Below are 27,216 nucleotides of genomic sequence, written 5' to 3' on the forward strand. Positions count from 1 at the left end.
AACTCATCAGGCCTTAGCTCGTTTTATGTTCTTAGCAAAAAATGTCTTCTCCAGGGTAGTGTGAATTAGCCATTTTCCTTTATAGCGATATATCGCTGCTCTCTTTGAACAAGAATGTGTATTCGATGGTAAAATTCAAGAGTAGGGACGTATGAGGGATTTTTACAGTCTTCAATGCAGCACTGTGTGTGGTGTGTTGCAGATATGCCAAGGGAACGAGGACATTATTCTGAAAAATATTCCAAAGATGATTTGCGGGCTGCGGTTTGGAGTGTTCTGAAAGATAGATAGTCGGATTATAGGGCTTCTAAGAAATACAATGTGCCCTTTAACAACTTAAAGAGATTTCTGTATGCATCCTCAGGACCCGACGATTTTGTCTTTCCCAAGAAAGGAAGACCCCTACCTCTAACCGTTGAGGAAGAGTAAAAACTGGTGACATATGTAATCAAAATGCAAGAATTTGGGTTTGGGCTATCGGTAACAGAAATTAGAAGACAACCCTTCAATATAATTAATAAGAGTGGTCGGAAAAATCCATTCAAATTTTTTTCTTGCTTTTGTTTTGTGTTTATGGTATTTAGTGATTTCTTGTCCCAGTAAATTAAGTCTTATAAACCTTGCACCACTGTTTTATTTTGAAAAAAAAAATAGTTTTTAATCGTATTGCCAAATTACTCCTGTACTATTGCAAATTTATCCTGATGAAGTACCAAGTCGGGAAACATGTAACTTGTTATTTATTAGTGTGTTTTGTGTAAAGTAATTTAGATTTGTAGAATTTTCTTTCAGAGGTTTATTGGGATTTAATGTTTAAACACATTCCATAATGGAGGAATATTTAATTTCAGTATATGTAACTACAAACTATGTCAAAATATAAAGTATTACCAAATTAGACGAGTCTCCCATACATACATACATACATACATACATACATACATACATACATACATACATACATACATACATACATACATACATACACACACACATACATACATACATACATACATACATACATACATACATACATACATACATACATACATACATACATACATACATACATACATACATACATACATACATACATACATACATACATACATACATACCATAGCATGACGTGACGTGACGTACCATACCGTTTATACATGAAAAAGCGCGTTGTTGTGAGGTATTCTGAAATATTTTGCAACATTGTAACCAATCATTTGGTGGTTATATACATTATTGGCATTGAGATTTCTTCCAATGTTTGAGATGTTGTGGAGTTTTGAATATAGACTCTGTTCTTTCAATTTGTACCGCAGAATAACAGAGAAACTTTGTGCGATTTCAGTGGACACAAAGTTGTTCAACGAACTAAAATATTAAGACTAGTGTAATTTCTCAGTATGGAGACGTTTTATCTTGGAAAATGTGAATAAATGATTAGGAATCTTAAAAACCGGTTGGAGAATGTGATGAATGAAATATTCACGTAACGATCATACGGAAAATGCTGATGAGATGCAGGAAGAAGGCAGAGTCATTATTCTTGCGTAGAGAAGAGTCATTATGGAGGAAGTTGCACTGCAACACAGCATCAGTCAAGATTCACTCAATTTGTCAGGCAAGACATTATTTGTTTCCATACAGTTAGTGCAAGATGAGTGCATAAATAACTGCCAGAAGGCGCTTGAGTGTAATTTAAAACAGCATGACCCTAAAAGACAGAATTTCCATTAGTAACGTAGCTCAAAAAGTTGTGACCTGGACTTGCGTTCCGGGATTGGAATCTAGTGTAGGCCTGATTACCTGAATGAATTTTTTTTTTTTAGTTTTTCCCAATTGAAAACGAATATTAGGTAATTTCTCGGGCTCATCTGGTCAAATATTATCTCGCTATAACCAGTACCACAGATGCTAGTTTAACCTCGCAGTAGAAATAGCGTCGTTAAAGAAACAATACCTATAAAAACGAGGCAATAAGCTCGACGTCTTCACTAAGACAGGGAATCGAAACATAAAACATATTGTAAGTAAAATTGTGCATGTTCTTGGGGATAGAAAACATTGTGCGTGACTATGTACACGACCAGAAAATCGCTCCTGATAGAATTAAAATATTTGAACAGAGATAGATTGGGCCTAAGTCGTTTGAGAAGCAGAGTGGCCATGATGGCAAATATTTTACTGGTCATCGTCATCAGTCTGTCAAAAAATAGTCCTAAAAGAACTGTTACAGCCTGAGAAGATGATTTTCAAGCCATCTTTTCATAGGACGTCCCAGAGAGCGTCCTCCATTTGGACTATGTTTTGTTATTGCCTTAGGAAACCTGGATAAGTCCATTCTCAAGACGTGCTTTTTCCAGTTGTGCTCGTATCTACAAATCTAATCTAGAACTGGTGATATATCAACTTCTTGTAGCGCATCTTCATTTTTCTTCGGTTCCCATTTGGTGTAGCCGGCTGTTCGGCGCATGAATCTCATCTCTCATGCTATTAGTCTCCTTTCGTCTCTTTTCCGGAGAGTCCGTGCTTCGCTCCCATAACAGAGGAATGGGCTAACCATTATTTTATATAGACGAATTCGGGTAGCTATTTTAACTGTGGTGTCGGCCTCGGTGGCATAGTCGGTATAGCGCTGGCCTTCTGTGCTCGAGGTTGCGGGTTCGATCCCGGCCCAGGTCTATGGCATTTAAGTGTGTTTAAATGCGACAGGCTTATGTCAGTAGATTTACTGGCATGTAAAAGAACTCCTGCGGGACAAAATTCCGTCACACCGATGACGTTGATGTGACCTCTGCAGTTGCAAGCGTCTTTAAATAAACCATATTCACAATTTTAACTGTGGTGGTTTCAGAAGTCGATTAATGACGTCTATGGGTTTATTGAATTTTAAAATATTTCCCTGAGATATCTAAACTTTGAAGAAAAAGGTTTTTTAAGTTGGTTATTTAACGACGCTGTATCAACTAGGTACTCGGTTATTAAGCGTCGATGGGATTGGTATTAGCGAGATGGTATTTGGCGAGATGAGGCCGAGAATTCACAATAGATTATCTGGAATTTATAATAATAATAATAATAATAATAATGATTTATTTTAGCTGGCAGAGTTAAGGCCGTAAGGCCTTCTCTTCCACTCAACCAGCAAAAAGAGTATATACATATGCATGAACTTACAAAGAATTCAACAATTTGATTTAGATGAGAGTTACATGTATACAAGAGTTATTTACGAATTAAACAACAAAATACTATGAACTATTACTTAAACACTGAAATAAACTGTGTAGCAGAATTAAGCTAAAATACATAGAATGTTAATATATTTCAAATAATATTAGATAATAGAAAGAGACAATTTTGAAAAATACAGCACAATCAGGATGATGTCTGAAGAAAAAAGTAACAATGTAGTCAGTGATAGTTTAAATCAGTATGATTGGAGTGAAATGCTAATAAGGTTATCTTTTAAGCTGTTCTTAAAGGTGTTTATTGTCTTGCAGCCCCTAATACTTTGTGACAAGGAATTCAATTGACGCGAGGTGGATACTGTAAAAGTGATGCATAACAAGATGTTCTATGAAGAGGTTATACTTAGCGTGCCATAGATAAGTGATGTGGTATTTACGTCGTGGTTAGAGTATAGATAAGAGAAACGAGACGAAAGGCAATTTGGTGTTAAGGTGTGCAGAATTCGAAAGAGTAAAGACAAAGAGTGTAAAGTTCTGCGTTCTTTAAGTCGGAGCCACGAGAGACTTGCGAAGGACGGTGATATGTGATCATATCGTCGGATGTTGCACACGTATCTGACGCACATATTCTGAGCTCGCTGTAACTTGACTGAGTTCAGAACTTAGGTCACTTAACAAAACGTCACAATAATCGAAGTGAGGCATTACTAGGGTAAGTTTTAGTTGCTGGGGCAAGAAGTTTCTCAAGCGACTCAAACAGTCAACAGTACATTACTATTAGAGAAAAAACTTCGAAAGAAATCCAACCAGGTCATCAGCCCAAGCGGGAGTCGAACCCACGCCAAGCGCCTCAACCGATTGAGCTATGCCGGTGGCTGAAAAGGTAGTTTATTACCTAAGTAACTAATAATGTTGATCCGTGCTAGGGGTTTATTATTTAGACAAATTTAGTTCGGAGCCGGATATTTATCACAAAAGGCCATTATTTTTTTTTCTGTGGATATTTCCATAGAGTACTCCTGGCCTACCAAATTTAAATTGTGTACTGACAATTGCAAATAGACTTCCGATGTGACTAATAAAACTAGATCGTATGCAGAAAATTATTATATTTAATTTTAAATTGCTATTAATCGGGTTCTTTTCATGTCTTTTCTTCCTAAAATATTGAACGAGTACAATTACATTCAAATAAATATTAAACAGATATTTTGTCCTATTTGGAAGGAAATGAGATTATATTCATTACCAGCCATACCCGTGCGCTTCGCTGCACTTGTTAGAAATAAATATAAAGTAATTTCATAATTAAAATAGGACATTTGGTCCAGGGAACATCAGTGTTTGATAGAAGGATAAATCGTTTAATATGTTACTTAATTGAAATTGTGTTCAAATAATTAAAATACGATCATTTTCGTCCAGATAGCACTCATTTGGTGTAAGGATAATTTCTTTAACATGTTTCTTAACTGTTATTATATGCAAATAATTAAAATAGGATCATTTGGCTCAGGGAAAATCCGTTTTTTGGTGCAAGGATAATTCGTTTAACGTTTTTCTAAATTAGTCTTGAATGCATCCTTTAATAAATCACTCCAAATTAATGCCAATATAGAGTGCATTGTGTACGACAATAATTTTTTATGTTGGCCTCACTGTGTATAGTTTTTTTCTTTGTTAAGTTTATTTATACATGCTTTAACATCTATGGTCTTGTCGCGTGTTTAGAATGTGTGGGATACCAGTAGGCCGTTTTTATTCTTGTTGAGTTCCTGTTGTAGATGGCTTGTGTTCATGTAGGTGATTTTAAATTTTGACTAATATTTTTGGTATTAGTGATTGAGGAGGTGATGAATCATGGCTTGTAAATCTGGCATTTGCCTTTGTAACTAACGGAAACCATGAAAACCCCCCAGTCAGATGGGTCGGCCACGGGGTTTGAACCCCGGAACCTCCTGAATGCGAGTCTCAAACGCTATCGTCTGAGCCACCTCGCTAGGTTGTGCATTACTGTTTATGTAAATAAAAAAAATTAAAATGAATGTGGTACACAAATATTATTTTAAGAAACACACGAAACGAATATGAGTAAATTAAAGATTGGGGAATGGATTATTATACACTGAAAGGTAGAGATGATGTTTGGAATAGGCTACTTGATTATTTATACATATATAACAGTTGCCAGAATAGATAAAAGTTCAGTCTGTTATAAACAATTGGGGCGATTCAAGGCTGCTTGACGTTCGAAAGTTGACCACTCCCGATGTCTTGAAAGTTCGCATAAGCAGTCAACCATAGGCAGTATTGTTGTGCGGGTTTTCGGCTTTGCGGGCGCTGTTACTCTTGCTTCCTCGATCGTTGTTCAACTCTGGTAGAGACATTTTTAAACATAAAGCGTACATTGCCGCGTCATTCTCTTGCAGTGAGTAGGAAGTGTGTTCATCCTCCCCTTATCTGACAGTGTTTGAGCGCCCATGTTATAAAGTAACTTCGTTAAACTGCATCACTCATCTCATCCATGACATTTTGTGCATTTTTTGAAATAACGAATGTGACATGTTTAATTTATGACTATTTAGATTAAGTCTATACTCAATGAAAAAACATGCTACATAACTGTTGCTAGTTAATCTACCCTATTTAGTTTCAACTGGGTGATATGCATTACAGCAGTCTCTCTTTCAGTCCGTAAGCTGCATATGAATGAGTTGTGCAGACCAAAAGGGTCATTTAACATCAGACGCTCAGAATATTCCGTCGTCGTACCTAGAGAACTGCATACCTGTCTGTTTATATTAACAGTACGTATAATTTCCTCTACAGCGCAAGCTGCACTCACCTTTGTCGCTTTCGAAAGCCAACAGAAGATCAAAGTGCATGCCATGAATACACTCTTAGTCAAATAGCAAGTGTATTTGATTTTCTCGCCACAGATCCGTACCAAAATTTCTCGAGACTCAAAGTAAATATTGTTTTGGTGGTTGAGAGAACTGTTGGTTGGTTGAGATCAACATAATGCACTGCACTTGCGATGAATTTATAAACGATATTGTGATTCAGTGCCTAGATAAGATATCCATTTAAACCGAATATAATGCATGTTATATGCATTATTAAGCTAAAAATTGCTTAAGTATGCATTATGCATGTTTTTATCCCCAAAAAGGCCAAAACATGCAAATGTGCACGGAAGAAGTAAACATATTTGGAATCGAAAAGTAGTCTAATGAAATGGATAAGAACTAAGTTTGAACTATGTCTTATGTCCCTACAAAAACATGGATTTGCATGCAGTTCTCGTCTCTTGTATTAGTACTATCATCACCACCATAGTCACTTTCACTGCATTCATCACTGTGATCATCAGAATTATTGCTCTTTCCATCACTATTATCATGATTACTATCGTCATTGTTGCAACCATGACTATCAATATAAAGCAGTTTTTACTAATTAGGAACAAAGTCAACTGAAGATGGTGTCTTGGGTGGCAGGCATTGAGTACTGTGTTTAGTCATTAGTAACTGAAACTTGCGTTACGTTTTGTTTCTTTCTGAAGTGTAAAATTTCAGCTGTCTGAAAGTGTAAGAGATCAAATAATGACAAAGGTAAAATGCTTAAGAAAAAACTTGCAGGAAAGAGTGAAAGAGTGTAGAGAGACTTGACTCTATTCGCGTCTCAGAGCAAAGGGGATGATCCTATTACTTCCTACTTCATCCTCTGCCCGTGCGTGCATCACAGCTACAGAAGTCTGTCTGTTACCTTGTCATTATCCCCTCTTAATGATCACCTCATTTCATTTGAGCTAAGAAGAGGAGAGACTATCAGATCTACACTGGAACAAGAACCGAATTTATCTCAGACTCGAGTAGGCGCTGTTTTATCGCTTTCATCTTTGTTGGACTAGTAAGAACGGAGGAAAAACTGTTAAAGCATTATAAAACGTAGGAATGTTCCATATCATGGTGTTCAGGAAATGAATGCCATGTTTCACAAAAGAACAGTTTTAATATAAGAAAAGAGATACGAAGGAATCTTTGTTCCACTTTAACGATGTCAGCCGAAAGCGAAAATAAAGCATTTTTAACAGAGCTACTGCATTCCAACTTTACTTTATATTCTGTCCGCAGGAATAGGTCCTCCATCGAAACTGAATTATACTGCGAAGGGGAGGAAAATTATAATTCGAGATAAAACAAAGATTTTTATTTCTTGCATATTTAAATACTTGCTGCTAGGCCCAAAATAGCATTTCCCACAGCACATCAAGTAGATAAGAGTTCGATTCATGAATGTAATTGGAGGTACATCTTTCTGGCGTTGTTTATTCTCTTTTGCTACCAAAGCCCACTTGTAGGCTATGTCATCATGCTACTATGAAATCCCGCTATGAGATTGTATAGGGTCCCATGGAATGGAATTTAAGTGAGGGGGGCACGATGGCGCAGCACTGAGACCTGTTAAGAACTATTACATTAACCCTCGATATGGAATGAGTTACGTGCCATAAATCCCCTACGCGCACCAACCCAACCACATGACTTCCTTACGACCGGTTCCTACAGATAACAGAAATCCATATGCCATTCCTGCTTCGGCAACTTCCCCCAAGGCCCCCCTGTTGGTCCGAGGCGAAACTCCACCCCCGAGTAGGTCCGCCTCGGGTGCTCGTTGCAGAAGCCATCCAACGTCGTTTTGCTACATTCCACGGAGAGAGCCAGTAGTTCCGGATATTCATCCATAGGAATGAAAGAAAAACCTCGAAAAAACCTCACCCAGGCAACTCATCCTCACCGGCAATCGAACACGAGACCGCTGGGTTAAGGAGTTAGACTCGCTAACCCCTCAGCCACAACGGTGAACATAGGGTTCCATACACGCAAAGGATTATCGGAGACTTATCTGTACAAACTTATTTCAGGTAGGTATTTCTGAATTGGATAATGCTCAGGCTTACTTCTGAGATATATAATTCACAAAGAAGTCGCAAGAAGTCGTTGATATCAATAATTAAACCGGTGGAGAAATGCGGTTAATCGAAAAAAATATGATTTATTCCTTGTCGGTTCTACGTTAATAGACATACATGACAGTAGTTCGCCAATCTGTACTTTCATAGTTTACCACAGAGAACTGTTTGAAACGAAACAATGACGAAAGCTCTACAATATGTTCGCAGTATCGTTCGTTTCTGTGTTTAATTTTTCTCCCTTCTTAATGTGGTGAGATTTTCGATCGGAAAGAAACAAGCAGCGGCAGAAATCCGGAGACGTACAGTACCTCAAGTCTGATAGTTTTAATACTTTTCGCCCATACACGAGGGGATTTTTGCTGTGGTTTTGGGTTTGTACAGACTTACCTGGAGTTGTCCCTACGTCTATTACAGTATAATAATTGGTTATATCAGTACAAGATTGATCAGCAAGGAAAGTCTTGAGGCCGTATTCATAGACATTCTTAGCCCGGGCTTCCGGTGGATGGTCAGCGAACTAACGTTTTTCGTATTCTTAAACCAGTGTTAGCGATATGATATGATATGATATGATATGATATGATATATGATATGATATGAATCCTGTACAAATAACCAGTCGATAGGCGGGGCTAGTTTAGTACGCTCGTAGCGCGGGCTAGCGAAATGCCTATGAATACCACCCTAAATGTCTTATTATAGTTCGATAAAATAATACTTACTTACTGGCTTTTAAGGAACCCGGAGGTTCATTGCCGCCCTCACATAAGCCCGCCATTGGTCCCTATCCTGAGCAAGATTAATCCAGTCTCTATCATCATATCCCACCTCCCTCGAATCCATTTTAATATTATCTTCCCATCTACGTCTCGGCCCCTCCAAAGGTCTTTTTCCCTCCGGCCTCCCAATTAACACTCTATATGCATTTCTGGATTCGCCCATACGTGCTACATGCCCTGCCCATCTCAAACGTCTGGATTTAATGTTCCTAATTATGTCAGGTGAAGAATACAATGCGTGCAGTTGTGTGTTGCGTAACTTTCTCCATTCTCCTGTAACTTTAACCCTCTTAGCCCCAAATATTTTCCTAAGTACCTTATCCTCAAACACCCTTAACCTATGTTCCTCTCTCAAAGTAAGAGGATAAAATAATAATAATAATAATAATAATAATAATAATAATAATAATAATAATAATAATAATTTATCGTCATCAACAAGGATTAGGCCCCAAGAATCGTTCCGATCTCATGAATGATAATAATAATAATAATAATAATAATATTATTATTATTATTATTATTATTATTATTATTATTATTATTAATAGGTGCTGGCCTCATACCCAAATGCCTCACCAGAGATGAACGATCATCTAACTGGTGCTGAGGTATCGTGTGGTCAGTAGGATGATTCCCCAACCCGGTATAGTAGGTTTTCGAAACAAAATTTCGATACCAATCGTAGCTACCCGCATTCATCACGATGCTGGGTGGACATCGGTCCCATAGAATGGCCGAAATTTCACGAGAATTTCTTTCCCCATGAGGACTTGAACCAATGCTCATTCCATGACACAAATCCTAGTCATGATGTACGGAGGGTAATAATAATAATAATAATAATAATAATAATAATAATAATAATAATAATAATAATACTAATACTAATAATAATAATAATAATACTAATAATAATAATAAATAACTATTATTATTATTATTATTATTATTATTATTATTATTATTATCATTATCGCTAAATGGTCGGAAGACAATGGTATGAAAATTAACGTATCCAAAACTAATGTAATAACCAGGGAAAGGATTTATATGTAAATACATATTTACTTATAAAGCTAATATAATTTATATTTTGCATTATCTTTATGTTTCACAATGTGTAGGGTTGAAAAATCCTACTTTTATTTTCCATATTTTTCCATATTTTAGAGTTTAGTACATATTTTCGTTAATTTCCATATATTTTCCATATTTCATATAAAACAGTCCATATTATATTAGGTTTAACAATAAAACAAAACAAAATTCCATTAACTTTTAAAAATACATTTCAACAATAGAGATTTAAACACATGTTCAGTAATCCCTTTAACATCAGAGTTATTTGAAAATTAGCAGTCCTATCAACAATGGGAAAGTAAGTTACAAAACTGTATTAATTTAATTTAAAATTTTTAACAGACTTCAGTTGTGCAGCTCAACAGTTAAATGCCAGTCAGAGTACACATAGGTTCAGTTTTGTAAATCATACTATAAAGACGGTAAATATGCCAAAAGTACGTCATTCAGTCAATTTAAAATCAAAACTAACAAGTTACATTTCAGAATTTAAAGAAGATGGTTTATCAACTGACAATAAAATATTATTTTGTAATTTGTGTCAGTGTGCAGTATCATCTACACAAAAGTTCCTGGTGCAACAACACATTACAACTAGTAAACATCAGGCCAACAAACAACTAAATTCCAAGCAGAGACAATTGTTTTTAACACAACCAACAACATCGAATGTAAGATCTGAGTTTAACATCGACCTGTGCCGTTCTCTCATCTCTGCTGATATTCCTCTCTACAAACTAAAGAATAAGGTCTTCAGGGAATTCCTTGAAAAATATACTCAACATACAATCCCGGATGAGTCAACACTTAGGAAGACGTATGCTCCATCCATCTACGATGAGACAATACAGAAGATAAGAGATGAAATTAAAGATAGTTCAATTTGGGTTTCCATTGATGAGACTCCCGACAAAGAAGGTAGACTTGTTGGTAATGTAGTTATCGGTTTGTTAAGTGAACAATATTCTGAACGAATTCTTTTACATTGTGATGTTCTAGAAAAGTGCAATAACAAAACTATAGTTAAACTGTTCAACGAAGCTATGGGTATCCTGTGGCCAAAGGGTATTATGTACGATAATGTGTTATTCTTTATTAGCGATGCTGCCCCTTATATGGTCAAAGCTGGACAAGCATTATCTGTTGTATATCCTAAATTGACTCATTTTACTTGTGTGGCGCATGCATTTCATCGTGTGGCAGAAGTGGTCAGAGACAATTTCCCTAAAGTAGATTTGTTGATTTCATCAGTGAAAAAAGTATTTCTCAACGCTCCCAGTAGAGTTAACGTGTTGAAAGAAATGTACCCTGAAATTCCATTGCCACCAAAGCCAATTTTAACTAGATGGGGTACATGGCTAGAAGCAGTTGAATATTATGCCGAACATATAGACTCTATTAACAATGTTCTCCTTGCATTGGACTCTGAAGATGCAGTCTCAATTGATACTGCGAAAACAGTTACCTGTGACATAAGTGTGAAGAATGACTTAGCTCACATTCAGCATACATTTTCATGCATCATAAAAACGCTCAAAAGTCTCCAAAATAGGCACCTTTCACTATCTGAAAGTTTTGAAATTATAAATAGTACTGTGGAACAACTGAATCGTGGTAGAGGTAAAGTTGCAGATGCAGTAAGAGCTAAGGTGGACACTGTACTTTCAAAAAACCCTGGATATGAAGAACTACAAAAGGTTGTTGCTGTGATGAGTGGTGAATCAACAGTGAAGATTAACTTGGACTTATCCCCAGCAGACATTGTGAAATTGAATTATGTACCAGTTACTTCTTGTGACGTCGAACGCTCTTTTAGTCAGTATAAATCTATCCTCAGAGACAATAGAAGAAGATTCACTTTTCAGCACTTGAAAGAAATGTTTGTAACCTATTGTTATGGTAACAGACAATAAAAATTGTGTTTTGTTGAAACTACATTGGAAGATAAGGTACGTCCATTATATTTTTTGTTTAGTTTGATTAAAATGTACCAATATTTAACGTACATAGTCATTTTTTTATAATTTTAAGTCCATATTTAATTCCATATTTTGGTAAAAATCCATATTTAATTCCATATTTTGGTAAAAATAACTACATATATATTTACATTTTCATATATTTTTAGTCCATATAAATCCGTTCCCTGGTAATAACCTTTTCTAGAAAAACTTCTTCACTGAAATTTAATTATTATCTAAATAATGTACTAATTAACAGAACGGATTGCGTAAAAGATTTGGGAATATTCTTTGACAGTAAATTGTATTTTCATAGTCACGTTGATTACATTTACAATCACGCAATCAGAATGCTAGGAATAATACGGTCAATAACTTATTCTTTTTCCACGCCCGATTCTCTTTTAATGCCATACTATACATTGGTGCGATCGAAACTCGAATATGCATCTGTAGTTTGGAACTCGATTACAACTACGGACTCGGCTAAATTAGAAAATATACAAAGAAAATTTATATCCTTATGTTCATTCATATTTCTGCCCATTAATTCCGGGTATAGTTATGAGAGAAAATGTGAATATTTTAATTGTCAAAATCTATATGCTAGACGCCATGAGCTAGATTATCTGTTCTTTTGTAAAGTCCTCAAAGGTGATATATCCTGTGACTCTTTCTTAAACAATATTACCTTACGTATTCCAACAAAAGATATGAGAGCCCACAAACTTTTCTATATTAGAAATTCGAAATTTCTTTCACCAGTCTCCAGATGCATTAAAGATGCCAACATGCATGGCTGCGAATTTGATCCCTTCAATGTATAGACTTTGTTTGCTCTTGGCAACGATTTATCATTTATGTATTATTTTAGGCATTATACTCAATTAACATTGTTTCATAGTATTCTTAGTTATCCATTCATCGTCATTATTGTAATTAATTGTAATTATATTTATGTGTAATAATTATTTTTGTTTTATGTTTTTTGTTATATTTGTGCTGAACTGTAATTGGCCACTGGCTGTTGTACAGCACATTAAATAAATAAATAAATAAATAAATAAATAAATAAATAAATAAATAAATAAATAAATAAATAAATAAATAAATAAATAAATAAAATAAATAAATTATTATGTCATCGATTAGAATATCAATATATTCCAATTTCAATTTCTTGAATGATTCGAGACAAATTTAAATCACTGTATGTAATTATTGGTATTCCGCTAGGATCCATTCTTCCTTTTTTTCTTTTATTAATTTGACTCACATAGCATGAAATGTACTTTATTTAGTAGTTGTTCTTATGTTAATTTATCATACAAATAAGTGTCTAGAAGATGTATTAGTTGCATTATATTACTGAGAACTGTAACAAATGTATACCATATTTTGGAACGAAATAAATGACATCTTTCTATACCATATTTTGGAACAGAGGGAGTATTTCCTTTACGAATTACAATTTACAAACGCTATATTTCTGCGAAAAGTTTCTTTCTGTCGCCTTCCACTCTAATGAGCACTCTTGAATCTCAGAATTTGCTACAAATCTATACTTTAAGTGACTATTTGAATCAATTCATTTTTCCAATACGTACAAGTACTGGTCATTGAATCGAGCGTTCGATTTCAGTGAAAACAGTGCTAGCAGTAATACGTCTGTTTTCAATAAAACTTCATAGTCGGTGACACTGTGTTTATTATTAATGGGAAATGAAATGTACAGTATACTACAGGTTCATTTTACTGCGAATTCTATCGGCGGAAAGCTCTCAATAATATTCAGGTCTCGTTTCAATAGCCCCGCAGAGGCACTATTTTTGTATTGAAGAATCTTTTGATTTACATATTTTACAACCACAAATGGGAAGAGAGGAAAAAGGGAAGTGAAATTCTCGAACTGTTATAACATTGAATGCAAATCACGTTCTTTCACAGCTTGCTCTGCCATGTAACAGGAAGTATAAAATGGAATCCGATAATGCAATTGAAACATATGGCCTCTTGGGACTGATTTTATTACTTGTATCTTAACTGTAGGAATATTTTATAAAACTTCCAATTATTTTTCTTCTGAGTGCTCTATAGTCACTTTTAATAATGTAAAACACTGTCTCTGCCATGCCTGAAACAAATCTAATAACAATCGACTGATGTTCGGTCCTAAGTAATTTATGCATACACAGCTTCCCTCTTCTCGTTAGAGTACATACATACAATGCCTGTGTTTTGAATATTTTGCATGTATAGACATGGTGTGATTTTTGGATTTGCGGTTTCCATAGCGCCGGGTTCTATCTTACTAGGAAAGAATATGTTTTCGGAATTTCCAACTTTATTATACTGTTTCGGTTGGGAGTTATTTTATAGTAATGTGAAACAAAATGTCACAAAGCCAAATTATACAACACTCAAAGGAATCCGAGTTACTTACAGCGAAAGTTGCCACCCAGTTACTTACCGCACACTTACATTATCTCCGCCCTCACTTTGAAAATCATAGCATAGCTCAGACACTAGACGCGGAACTAGTATGAAGATGTTCTGAGTTCAAAATCTTTTAGTTAATTAATTCTACTTTCGGTGTAGAACAACGTCTTTCTCGTCACTAGATCTAGGGAGTAAGTTAGGAATTAACACTCTCACAGAAAAATACAACCTTCTTATTGTCGTCTCCTTATATTCTCCTTGTTCTCCTTGTATTTCCATTGTTTCCTTGTATTCCTCTGATTCTCCTTGTTCTCTTGTTCTCATTGTAGTCTCTTTGTTTCTCTTTTGTTCACCTTGTTCTTTTTTTCACCGTCTTGTTTTCATGTATTCTCCTTGTTCTCCTTGTTGCCACCTTTTTCTCCTTACATTCCCCTTGTTCTTCTTGTATTAATTTCATTCCTCTTATCACCCCTTGTTCTCATTGCCGTCACCTTTTGTCCTTGTATCCTCCTTGTTCTCCTTGTATTTCCATTGTTTTCTTGTATTCCTCTGATTCCCCTTGTCCTCTTCTTCTCCTTGTAGTCTCTTTGTTCATTTTTTATTCTCTCTGTTCTTTTTTTCATTGCCTTGTTTTCATGCATTCCCCTTGTTCTTCTTCTTACCACCTTTTTCTCCTTATATTCCCCTTGTTCTTCTTGTATTCACTTTGTTCTTTTTATCACCCCCTTGTTCTCCTTGCCGTCACCTTTTGTCCTAGTATTCTCCTTGTATTTCCATTGTTTCCTTGTATTCCTCTGATTCTCCTTGCCCTCTTGTTCTCCTTATAGTCTCTTTGTTAATCTTTTATTCTCCTTGTTCTCCTTTTCACTGCCTTGTTTTCATGTATTTCTCTTGTACTCCTCGTTGCCACCTTTTTCTCCTTATATTCCCCTTGTTCTTCTTGTATTCACTTTGTTCTTCTTATCACCCCCTTGTTCTCCTTGCCGTCACCTCTTGTCCTTGTATTCTCCTTGTAGTCTCTTTGTTCCTCTTTTATTCTCCTTGTTCTCCTTTACACCGCCTTGCTTTCTTGTATTTCCCTTGTTCTCCTTTTTGCCACCTTTTTCTCCTTACATTCCCCTTGTTCTCATCATCATATTCCAAATTTTTATTGTAATACCCCTGATCCTCCTTATCGTTCCCTTGTTCTTCTTGTGGTCACCTTGCTCCTCTTTTATTCTCTTTGTCTTCCTTTTATTCTCTTGCCCTTCTTATATTCCCCTTGTTTTTATAGTCACCTCCTCCTCCTTGTTTTCTTGTCTTCACCCAGTTTTCTTTGTATTCGACCACTGCTCTAATATTTGCTTTGGATGGCGAGTGTCTCGCTATTGTAACTGTTATTTGTTACATACTTTCTCATAGAGAAGAATGGTTTTAAATCAAATTGAATTCGAAATATTAGTACTCACTCAAAAAATGGAACTCTTTCAGTTAGTCGCTCTGCCTTGGCCTTTTCAAAATCCAGATTGTTAGCTATCAACCAAACCATTTCCTGTGTCCATGTCGTGCCTGTAAATAAATAGAGATATAAATATTTGTCTCGCTTTCTTATATAAGTATGTAAGATTTTATAGAACTAAAAAAAATTATTGCATGAACCCTATAATGTGATTACAAAGTTCTTTGTAATAAATTGCTATAATAATGCTGTAAATATCAACTACAAGTGTACGACAGATGGAAATAATAGGCTTGATGGTCGGAGCAAGAGGATCCATCCCGAAACAGTTTGCTGATTTTTGAAAGGCCATCATTTGCCTTCAGCTATAATTACCAATGTTTGTTCACTTGCATTGAAATGTTCGATTGCATTGTTAAGAAATCACCTCAGATAATACATTGCACTGTAATTTCTTTTTCTTTTTCTTGCATTTGTTTTATATTCATAACAAATAATCCAGGTAATATGTACTATTCAAAATTTTGCTTCTGTAAATGCTATACTTTGTCTTCTAGCCAATCCCTGTTTAGAGAAAGAACAAAATTATGGTTTATTTAACGACACTGCCGAGGTTATATCAGCGTCGCCGGTGTGCCGGAATTTTGTTCCGCAGGAGGTCTTTTACATGCCACTAAATCTAGTAACATGAGCCTGTCGCATTTTAGCACAACTAATGCCATCGACCTGGGCCGGGATCGAACACGCAACCTCGGGCACAGAAGGCTAGCGCTATACCAACTGCGCCACTCAGGATGACGTTTAGGGAAAGTGTCGAATAATAATAATAATAATAATAATAATAATAATAATAATAATAATAATAGTCATTATTCCGCACATTAATGCTGAGAGGACTTGCCATTATACCCATTGTTCGTCGGTTCATACCAAGCCGAAAACGATTTATTTGTAAGGGAAATAAAAATCTTTAGCATAGGCCTAGCTTTCTTCGGAATGGTAATAAACTGATTTCCGGCAACATAGGGTACATTTAAATAAAATAAAATTTATGTGTCAAATGAAGATAAATAATAATTTTTTTATTTTCAAAACAGAACTCAGGTCTACAACATTTATCGGAAATGATGCAGGCACAAAAGCACTGTATTTATCTCATTGAAACTTCAAGATATAAAGAATGGCCTATACCGCTGTTTTGAACATGTTTTAAACTTCTCAGAATCATGTTTGGAAAAAATTAAAAACTTTTGTATACAACATGAAAGTCTCGATGAAGAATAAAACAAGAAGTGAGAAAAAGGAGGAGGAAGATTTACAACACGAGAAAGAGTGAATAGAGAGGAAGAGTAAGAATGAGGAGAATAAAATAAGTAAGAACGAAGGAAGATTGAAAAAAATTAGGAGAAAATGAGGAAAGGAAGCAAAAAAGAAATTGAGGATGAGTAGAATGGAAACAAGAAGCATTGAAGACGAGAAAAGGCAACAATAAAAGGAGTCATGACTAGGAGGAAGTAGGACAGCAAGAGAAGAAGAAATGAGAGGAGGACGAGAAAAGATTAGAAGGTGAGAAAAAATAAGGGCAGCAATGAAAAAACAAGATAGGAAAAGACCAATTAACTGCAGAAGTGAGCAGACGACAAGGAGATAAAAAAGAGGAGCAGCAATAAGGAGGACAGGGTGAGATAAATACAAGGAGGGCAACAGTGAGAAGAACATGAGTCTAAAACAGTATGAGCGGCAGTGAGGAGAGGATGACGTAAACATAAGAAAAGCAATATTGAGAAAGAGAGGATGATATAAAAACAAGAAGGGCAACAGTGAGAAGAACATGAGTTTAAAACATTATGAGCGGCAGTGAGAAGAGGATGACGTAAACATAAGAAAAGCAATATTGAGAAAGAGAGGATGATATAAAAACAAGAGGGGCAACAGTGAGAAGAACATGAGTTTAAAACAGTAAAAGCAGCAGTGAGGAGAGGATGACGTAAACATAAGAAAAGCAATATTGAGAAAGAGAGGATGATATAAAAACAAGAGGGGCAACAGTGAGAAGAACATGAGTTTAAAACAGTATGAGCGGCAGTGAGGAGAGGATGACGTAAACATAAGAAAAGCAATATTGAGAAAGAGAGGATGATATAAAAACAAGAGGGGCAACAGTGAGAAAAACATGAGTTTAAAACAGTATGAGCGGTAGTGAGGAGAGGATGACGTAAACATAAGAAAAGCAATATTGAGAAAGAGAGGATGATATAAAAACAAGAGGGGCAACAGTGAGAAGAACATGGGTTTTAAACTGTAAGAGCAGCGGTGAGGAGAGGATGACGTAAACATAAGAAAAGGAATATTGAGAAAGAGAGAATGATATAAAAACAAGAAGGGCAACAGTGAGAAGAACATGAGTTTAAAACAGTATGAGCGGCAGTGAGGAGAGGATGACGTAAACATAAGAAAAGGAATATTGAGAAAGAGAGAATGATATAAAAACAAGAAGGGCAACAGTGAGAAGAACATGAGTTTAAAACAGTATGAGCGGCAGTGAGGAGAGGATGACGTAAACATAAGAAAAGCAATATTGAGAAAGAGAGGATGATATAAAAACAAGAGGGGCAACAGTGAGAAAAACATGAGTTTAAAACAGTATGAGCGGTAGTGAGGAGAGGATGACGTAAACATAAGAAAAGCAATATTGAGAAAGAGAGGATGATATAAAAACAAGAGGAGCAACAGTGAGAAGAACATGGGTTTTAAACTGTAAGAGCAGCAGTGAGGAGAGGATGACGTAAACATAAGAAAAGGAATATTGAGAAAGAGAGAATGATATAAAAACAAGAAGGGCAACAGTGAGAAGAACATGAGTTTAAAACAGTATGAGCGGCAGTGAGGAGAGGATGACGTAAACATAAGAAAAGGAATATTGAGAAAGAGAGAATGATATAAAAACAAGAAGGGCAACAGTGAGAAGAACATGAGTTTAAAACAGTAAGAGCAGTAATGACGAGGAAAGGAGGAGATAAGTATAAGAAGAGAAGCATTTAGTGGTAGAAGATGAGATAAAACGAGAAGAGCAGAAGTGACACGAAGACGAAGTAATAACAAGAAGAGCTGGATTTAGTAGGAGAGGACGAGATTGAAACAAGAAGAGCAGTATTCAGGAGAAGACGACGAAATAAAAACAAGAAAAACAACAGTGACGAGAGCTAAAATTAAAACAAGAAGATCACCATTGCATAGAAAAAGAAAAAGAGATAAAACAAGAAGAGTAGCAGTAAAGAGAAGAGGACGAGATGAAAACTAGAATAGCAGCAATGAGAAGAAGAGAGAGAGATAGAAATGAAAAGAGCAGCAGTGGTAAGAGGACGAAGTACAAGAGTAGCATTGAGAAGAAAATGAGAAGAAGCGAGATATAAACAAGAGCATCTGAGAGGAGAATAGGATACAAGAAGAGCAACATTTGGAAGAGGAAGAGGATGAGGATGGGTAGAAACAAAAAGGACAGCTGTGAGGAGGAGAGGACAAGATAAGAAGATAGTAGTGTGAAGAGTAGGATGAAAGAAAATAGAAGCAACAATTATGAAAAGAGGAGGAAACGAAATCCGGGATCATTTAGGAGGTGAAGATAATGAGAAAATATGAAAGGAATAGCAGCAATTAGAAGAAGAAGAAGAAGAAGAAGAAGACAGGTTGTGAAAGGAAAAGACTAGAAGTGAGGAGAAGAGAAGTGGGAGAAAAGATAAAAAGACAATTTTTGGTAAAGAGAAGAGTATCATTGAGTATAATAGGACGAAAGACTGGAAGTAAAGGAGCAGTGAGGAAAAATTGAAATTGGCAGCACTCAAAATATTGATCATGTTGTCCTCACCGCATTTTGGATAGGAAGCGACCCACACGTCATCTTCCCTTATCTCGAAGTCTCTGAAGCGTTCCGCGCTCTTCTGGTAACAGTCTGTGTGGGCGCAGCCCGACGGGAACACCCGAACACTCGCGGCCGGGTAGGTGTCGCTCCGGCACTCTTCCCGCAGCTTGGCTGCGATGGGCTCTTCCAACGCCTCCACGCGAATGTCTGTCATTCCTGAAACACAACGATGCATTAGACACGTCATGTAACAGGTAGGGCCTTTGTCTAGCGTCTTGCCTCAATTCCAAAGTCGTTTATCAAAGTTAGTTTCAGGTAACAGATAACTCATCGCTATGTTAAAATCAAAGACGTTTTATAGTTTAACTGTTAAAATCGGCAGCACTTTGAAGAGAACAACCGCCAGGATCGCCACCCGTCCGCCGTAAACGAACACGAGATGGCAGTACAGTCGCTAATGCAATTCAAATGGGAATTATGAAGTGACTCCTTATGTAACAACTAGATTATATTATATAATTCCATTGCCGCTGTAATTTAAAAAAAATAAATTTTAGTTCCTATTTTATTTATTCATTTATTTTTATTATTATTATTATTTTATTTTCTATATTTCTCTTATATTAGTATTGTATTATATAATTTCTGTAACTGTAATTTTAATTCTTTATCCTATTTTATTTTATTTTATATTCTCTTATAGACCTATTAATATTATATCTGAATTGCGACTGAACACGAGCGCTGCTCATTCGGTCTCAAATTTTGTTAATACTACTGTATCTCCTTTTTTATATTGTTTGTATTATTTTATTTCTACTTCTCTTGTTTGTTTGTAATTTATTCTTTATTCTGTATATTTAAATTTAAATAAATAAAGATGGCAGCGTAGTAAACCTGACAAAAGTTGTTAACGTCAAAGCCTATAAGGCCGACCTATCTGTTACATATTATATGATCTAGGGTTTCAGGTAAAGAAGATGAATAGAATGTTTACGTTTTGATGTTGAAATTCTCAGTTCAATCTACATTAAGTCCGTCTTTTGCGAAATTTCCTACAAATTCAGGTCGAAAACTCTTCTTAAAAATGTAAAAAAAAAGTATTTGTTATTCTCTCTTTAAGGGCCGCTTAGGTGGGTCCAACCGGACTACACGAGAGATAGTGAGTGGTTTCTATAACTGCCTCGCACAAATCCGGACTACACGAGAGATAGTGAGTGGTTTCTATAACTGCCTCGCACAAATCCGGACTACACGAGAGATAGTGAGTGGTTTCTATAACTGCCTCGCACAAATCCGGACTACACGAGAGATAGTGAGTGGTTTCTATAACTGCCTCGCACAAATCCGGACTACACGAGAGATAGTGAGTGGTTTCTATAACTGCCTCGCACAAATCCGGACTACACGAGAGATAGTGAGTGGTTTCTATAACTGCCTCGCACAAATCCTGACTATACGAGAGATGGTAAGTGGTTTCTATAACTGCTTCGCACAAATCCGGACTACACGAGAGGTAGTGAGTGGTTTCTATAACTGCGAGATGCGCAATCACTCACTATCTCTTGTGTAGTCCGGATTTGTGCAAGGCCTTCGCACCTCGCATGCGTTGGTTCAGAAAAACCAAGACATCGCCAGCAGCATCCCTTTATCTTACCGCGTATTCATCACTGTCCCCCCCTGTGGAGTAACGGTCAGCGCGTCTGGCCGCGAAACAAGGTGGCCCGGGTTCGAATCGCGGTTGGGCAAGTTACCTGGTTGAGGTTTTCTCCGGGGTTTTCTCTCAACGCAATATGAGCAAATGCTGGGTAACTTTCGGTGCTGGACCCCGGATTCATTTCACCGGCATTATCACCTTCATTTCATTCAGACGCTAAATAACCTGAGATGTTGATACAGCGTCGTAAAATAACCCAATAACATAAAAAAAATCACTGTCCCTCAACTCCAGAGCCCACGAACACTATGAGCCCCAAGGATGAGCCCATGATACATAGCACTACCACCAGCAGCTAGATGACCACATACCACAGGACCCATGTTCGGTGATGGCCCTTGAGCGAAATATGTACAGACCCACAAACAAAATTGAGGTGGCCCAAATTTTGTTTCTGGGTCTGTACTCCCTTTCAGCTTCACATAGTGCAAAAATCTTCCCAACACTGTAAAGGCTGGTTCACAATAAACCGAGAACGGAAACGAGAATGAGAACGGAAATATTGTTAAAAAAATGTATTTATATGTGAGCATTCACAATTAACGAGAAGCTTACCTGAGCCCGGAAACGGGAACGTGAAAATTAGTTGTGAATGCTCACATTTAAATACATTTATTTTAACAATATTTTTGTTGTCGTTTTCGTTCCTGGTTTATTGTGAACCAACCTTAATACTACTACCACTTCTACCATTATCATTATTGCTACCACCGCTACTATAATGTACCATGGATGTAAGACACTAAAACTCTCTTCTTCACTTTCCCTAAATAGTTTTCTTCGACCCTAAAGATTGTGTTCCATAACGAATTAATAATGAACTTTCGAATTTGAAATCCATTGACAAGCTATTCTTCATCTTAATTATGAAACATTTTGCATAGGCTTCAGATATTTCATGTAAAAATTCGTAACAAAATAATGTGAAAATTTAAATCTACGTACTGTATATAAAATTATAAGACTTAACTTCCCAAGATATCCATAGTTCAATAATAGCACCTGTTTTGAGACGTAAAACCAGCTTAGCACCAAGTACATAAGGAAGATACATGTTTCCCGTGGCAAATACCATGCTTAAGTAACTTCCTACGGGTCACAGCTAGATTACTGAACAAGTAAATATTACAGTCCATAAACATTACAGGTGAACGAGTCCCCAGGGAAGAGACCCTACAAGATTATCGTTATTTGCTGTCCAATGCGCAGCAGGTTGCAGAAATATAGGTGTGGAGGAAGACGACAGGCTGTGTAAAATTAATTTTGAATTAAAATTAACTGCGCAATAATATTCAGGTAAAGGAAACGCGTAATAATGTTAAATCTATATACGATAAGTTCTTTTTAGTTTCCGCTGTTTTAGACTCTTCAGAAATCGATAAAAAATTTCACTCAATCAAGTTGCTTCGTTGCTTTCTTCTCAACCTCAAGGATAAACGCAGTTTAAGTTTAGCATGGGCGATATATGGTCATGACTGTTGAATATTTCCTGAAGACCCGTCATTCAGAGAAAGGATGCTTGTCTATCTCGTTAAGTCTACAACACTGTACCTATTCCTCTTCTAATAGAAGTCATGTCAAGAAATTTTATTCACAAGGAATGTTATAACCTCAGCAGTGTTTGAAGTGTTCGAAAAAGTGTAGAAAATTCAACAGTTTCAAGATGAACCCTCTGCAACGTCTACTTTGCCCACCACAATTCCATTACGACACGGCTGGGAATCGAACCGAGCCTTACAGTTAGTATAAGAGCTAATTTTTACATTTGACTATCTTTTGAGGAGATCTACCTACAGTATGAGCGCAATTCAATGGGAGGTTTCGACATGAGGCATATTAATAACAAAATTAGGTACCGTAGTTTGTCCCGGGAGACTAAAAGATTAAGTATTACAGGAATTTTTAAGTGGACAACTCGCGTGTATGTAGCAAGGGAAGTCCTTGATTGACGGCTCACGCGACTCTTGTTTCAATGGAGGCAAAACAAAACATGGACCACTTTAACAATAACACAAATATATTTTTAATTTAAATTATTTACTCTATGTACACTAGAATACGCTATTTTTTCTATTTACACTACAATAAAGAATGTAGGTCTACATTGATCAAACATGACTGACTGACTACTCGGCACTACAGCCCTATGTGAGCCTTGACCTCCTTCACAATCAGTCTCCATTCTCTTCTATTTCCAATCTTTTCTCTCCATCTCCTCACGTTCATAATTTTCAGATCTTCCATCACATTATCCATCCATCATATTCTAGATCTTCCTCTCTTCCTTGTTGGATAACATCTTGCTTTAAACACTTTTAGAGGTATTCTATTCCCATCCATTCGTTCTAGGTGACCTAGCCATTGTAGCCTTAATGATTTTATAAATCTTACAATATGTGTATGTATGTATTTATTAATACTACAATTGGGTATACACCCGGTGGCAGTGATATATAATATACAATAATAACCATTACAATAATACAATAAATACAGCAATAATAAAAAATGAAATAAGATATAATAAAATAAAATAAAATAAAATAAAATAAAATAAACGTAAGTTTATTTCTAACTACAAATAAGTAGATGCAATAAACCTAGGACTATAAATAAAAACTAGTCTATAATAACGCCTACAATAAGCAAAATCATACCAACTTAATTACATATCATATTAATTAATTACATATCACCTTAATTTATTTACATATCAACTAAATTACATATCATCTTAATTAATTACATATCAACTTAATTAATTATATATCAACTTAATTAATTACATGATACAACTTAAATAATTACACTGCATCTCCCAATTACATTTTCAGTCTAATCTTCTCAAACTTTTCTTAAATGTATTGATTTTAAGAGGACCACCCTGAAAGACTGCCGCAGGTAAGTTGTTCCAGTCTACTATTGTGCGGTTAACAAAGGAAAATTTTGCCACGTCCGTTCTTTCTTTTCTACATTTAAACTTCCTAATATGATCAGCCCTTCCTAAGTATGATGGTTTTGCTAATCTAGCATTGATGTCGGTCCATGCTTTGTGTCACATTTGTGCATTAAACAATGCGGTGAGTCTGGTTTTTCGTCGCCTTGATTTGAGAGATTCTCACCCTAAGTCTTTTACTATCTCTTCACCATGTCCCTTTCCCATTTTGACATATTTTGCTGCCTTGCGTTGGACCTTTTCTATTGAATCGATTTGGTTTTGTCTGTACGGATCCCAACCTACTGCTCCATATTCCATAATTGGGCGAACAAGGGTTTTGTACGCTAATTCTTCAGACTTTCGGTTAGATCCTTTAATAATTTGTTTGATTTGCTCATTATATCGAATTCTCCACATGCCGTTATCCAAAACAGGTCCATAAATTCTTCTCATTATTTTACGCTCAAATTTTCTTAAAGAATCTTGGTCTGGCTTTATCAATGTCCAAGTTTCTGCGCCATATATAAGAACTGGCCCTATTAATGTTTCACATATCTGTATTTTATCTGTCCTGGTTAATATTTTACTTTTTAGCAAGTTCAGTTTTGCAAAATATGCTTTATTCCCTGCTTGAAACCGGTCTTTTATTGTGGCACTCATTTTGATTTCATTATCCATTATATTCCCCAGATAACGGAATTTTGCTACTCCCTTAAATACGTTCTGTACATTGATCAAACATCATTTACATTATTAAGCTGATACATAGCGCTGTGTATTGTAATGCAAGGTGTTTTATTTCATAATACTATAGCTTACGTATTTTGTAAATTGTGTACAATAGTGTAATTAATGTTTGGACATGTAAGACTTCATTCTTATGATAGTGTAAATAGTAAAAATATCATATTTTAGTGTACAGCTGTCAAAAGAAAAAGTGGCCGCTCTCCTGAAACAAAGTTCCCTTCGGGTATCTTCGCTACAATTCGGAGACAGGCGATGTTACATGTTGTTGGACCACGTTGCCTGATATCTACAGTTATAATTGAAATATACTGTGCGTTATTCGATAGCATAATGGTAGCGTTCAGGCCGCTTACTCATGAGGTCCTACGTTCGACTACAACCTCGTGATTTTTATGTTCTTTTTGTTCTGTTTTTGAGAGAGACAAACTATACATAATGGCTCCTTTCTCTTTTACGATTATTTTAGTAATTAACATCAGGTTCATTAATATATTATGCCATGACTTTATCATTATGATATTGTGGCTGCAAATGGAAAGAAAAAAGATTTTTATTCTCAATAAAAATATCTTTCGTGGCATAAACAAAACAAATTTACTGGCGTCGGCCTTAAAACATTCAAACAATTAAGCGTTCAAAAAACAAAACAAAAAGCCAAAATTCAATATTTAGTCTATCTTCCTCTTATCTCGATCATCTTGCAGTCGAGTGGGCATGGAATTGACTAGTCTTTGCAAAGAGCGACTGTTCTTAGACACGATATTCCAGGCATTCTGAACATACATACATAAATGTTCTGTCCATGGCAGGTCTTTCATTGCAAACCCAGCAATCTCCAATCTTTCCTATTTTCTGCCTTCCTCTTAGTCTCCGCATATGATCCACATTTTCTAATGTCGTCTATTACTCTTTTCAATCAGAGACCCAACCAATTCCTTTTTCTCTTTCTAATCAGTTTCAGCATCATTCTTTCTTCACTCACTTTTTCAAACACAATTTTATTTCTTATTCTGTCTGTCCACTTCACACGCACCGTTCTTCTCCACATCCACATTTCAAATGCTTCAATTCGTTTCTCTTCATTTCGTCGTAATGTCCATGTTCTTTCCCCATACAATGCCACATTCCACACAAAGCACTTCACTAGTCTCTTCCTTAGTTCTTTTTCCAGAGGTCCGCAGAAGATCCTTCTTCTTCTATTAAAAGCTTCCTTTGTTCATGTTTGCAGTTTTCTTGGGAAGGATAGGCCTAAATGCGGTAACATCCCGTTGCTTTCCGCACACCACTATCTCTTTCGCATCTTATTAAATTCCAGGGGGCCCAAGCGTGGAGATGAGGAGATTGGATTTGACTAATTGGGCCCTTCGGACTTCACCGAAAGTCACGGCAAGGGTTAAATATTAATTCTATCAGGATGTTTGACCCGATCAGAGACCAGGAAATCTCAATTAGCCTTTGCCCCCCGCATCCTGGACTAGCTTCTACGAATCATCAGAAAATCTTAGAGTGTGATTGGGCCAATTTTTCCGAAAATGTTTCCACACTTTTGCCCTCGTAGCTCAGCGGACGAACGTCGCAATTTAGATGTCAACGTCTCAGGTTCAATTCCTCGTTACTCCTTTTCATTTTATTGTGGTTCAAGATAGTATAATGTAATAATACAAAAAGAAAAACTAATACCAGTATTATGCAACTGGATTTTTCCAAACCTAATATTAAATTTATGTTATTTATATCGCTAAAGAACGATTACAATGTAAATAACTTGAATATTATTTATACAGTAGCACTAAAGAACGATAACAGAATATAAATGATAAATATCGGTTTGTTTAATTAATATATTGCGAAAGAACAATAACAATATAAATAACTTGAATATTGTTTTATAATGCTAATGAAGAAAACAGAATATAAATGATAACTTGAATATTATTTAAATCGCTAAAGATCGATAACAGAATATAAAAAACCTGAATATTATTCATATCGGAATTTCACAGATTTATTACAGATGTATTTAAGAAATTGTAGAAGAATAGTAATTAGTAACAGTGTCCTATTTATTCTTCTTGGAGCCAAATTTGTA

The 27,216-nt window shown here is 35.9% G+C and overlaps 2 protein-coding genes across 2 annotated transcripts in view; one reads left to right on the forward strand and one right to left on the reverse strand.

Annotated features, from left to right (window-relative positions):
* LOC138695185 (cholecystokinin receptor-like) overlaps window positions 1-27,216 on the forward strand; it is a 663,775-nt gene that overhangs the window by 477,398 nt on the left and 159,161 nt on the right. The gene's annotated exons all lie outside the window — the stretch shown is intronic.
* LOC138694617 (luciferin sulfotransferase-like) overlaps window positions 1-27,216 on the reverse strand; it is a 135,718-nt gene that overhangs the window by 47,311 nt on the left and 61,191 nt on the right. The window contains exons 2-3 of the mRNA XM_069818534.1: window positions 19,732-19,941; window positions 15,877-15,976 (exon numbers count right to left, since the gene is read on the reverse strand). Of these exons, the coding sequence (XP_069674635.1) occupies window positions 15,877-15,976; window positions 19,732-19,939 (308 nt within the window). The 5' untranslated portion in view covers window positions 19,940-19,941. The remainder of the gene's footprint in view (window positions 1-15,876; window positions 15,977-19,731; window positions 19,942-27,216) is intronic.

Source organism: Periplaneta americana, chromosome 2 (genome assembly GCF_040183065.1).
Source record: "Periplaneta americana isolate PAMFEO1 chromosome 2, P.americana_PAMFEO1_priV1, whole genome shotgun sequence".
NCBI classification, from domain to species: Eukaryota; Metazoa; Arthropoda; class Insecta; order Blattodea; family Blattidae; genus Periplaneta; species Periplaneta americana.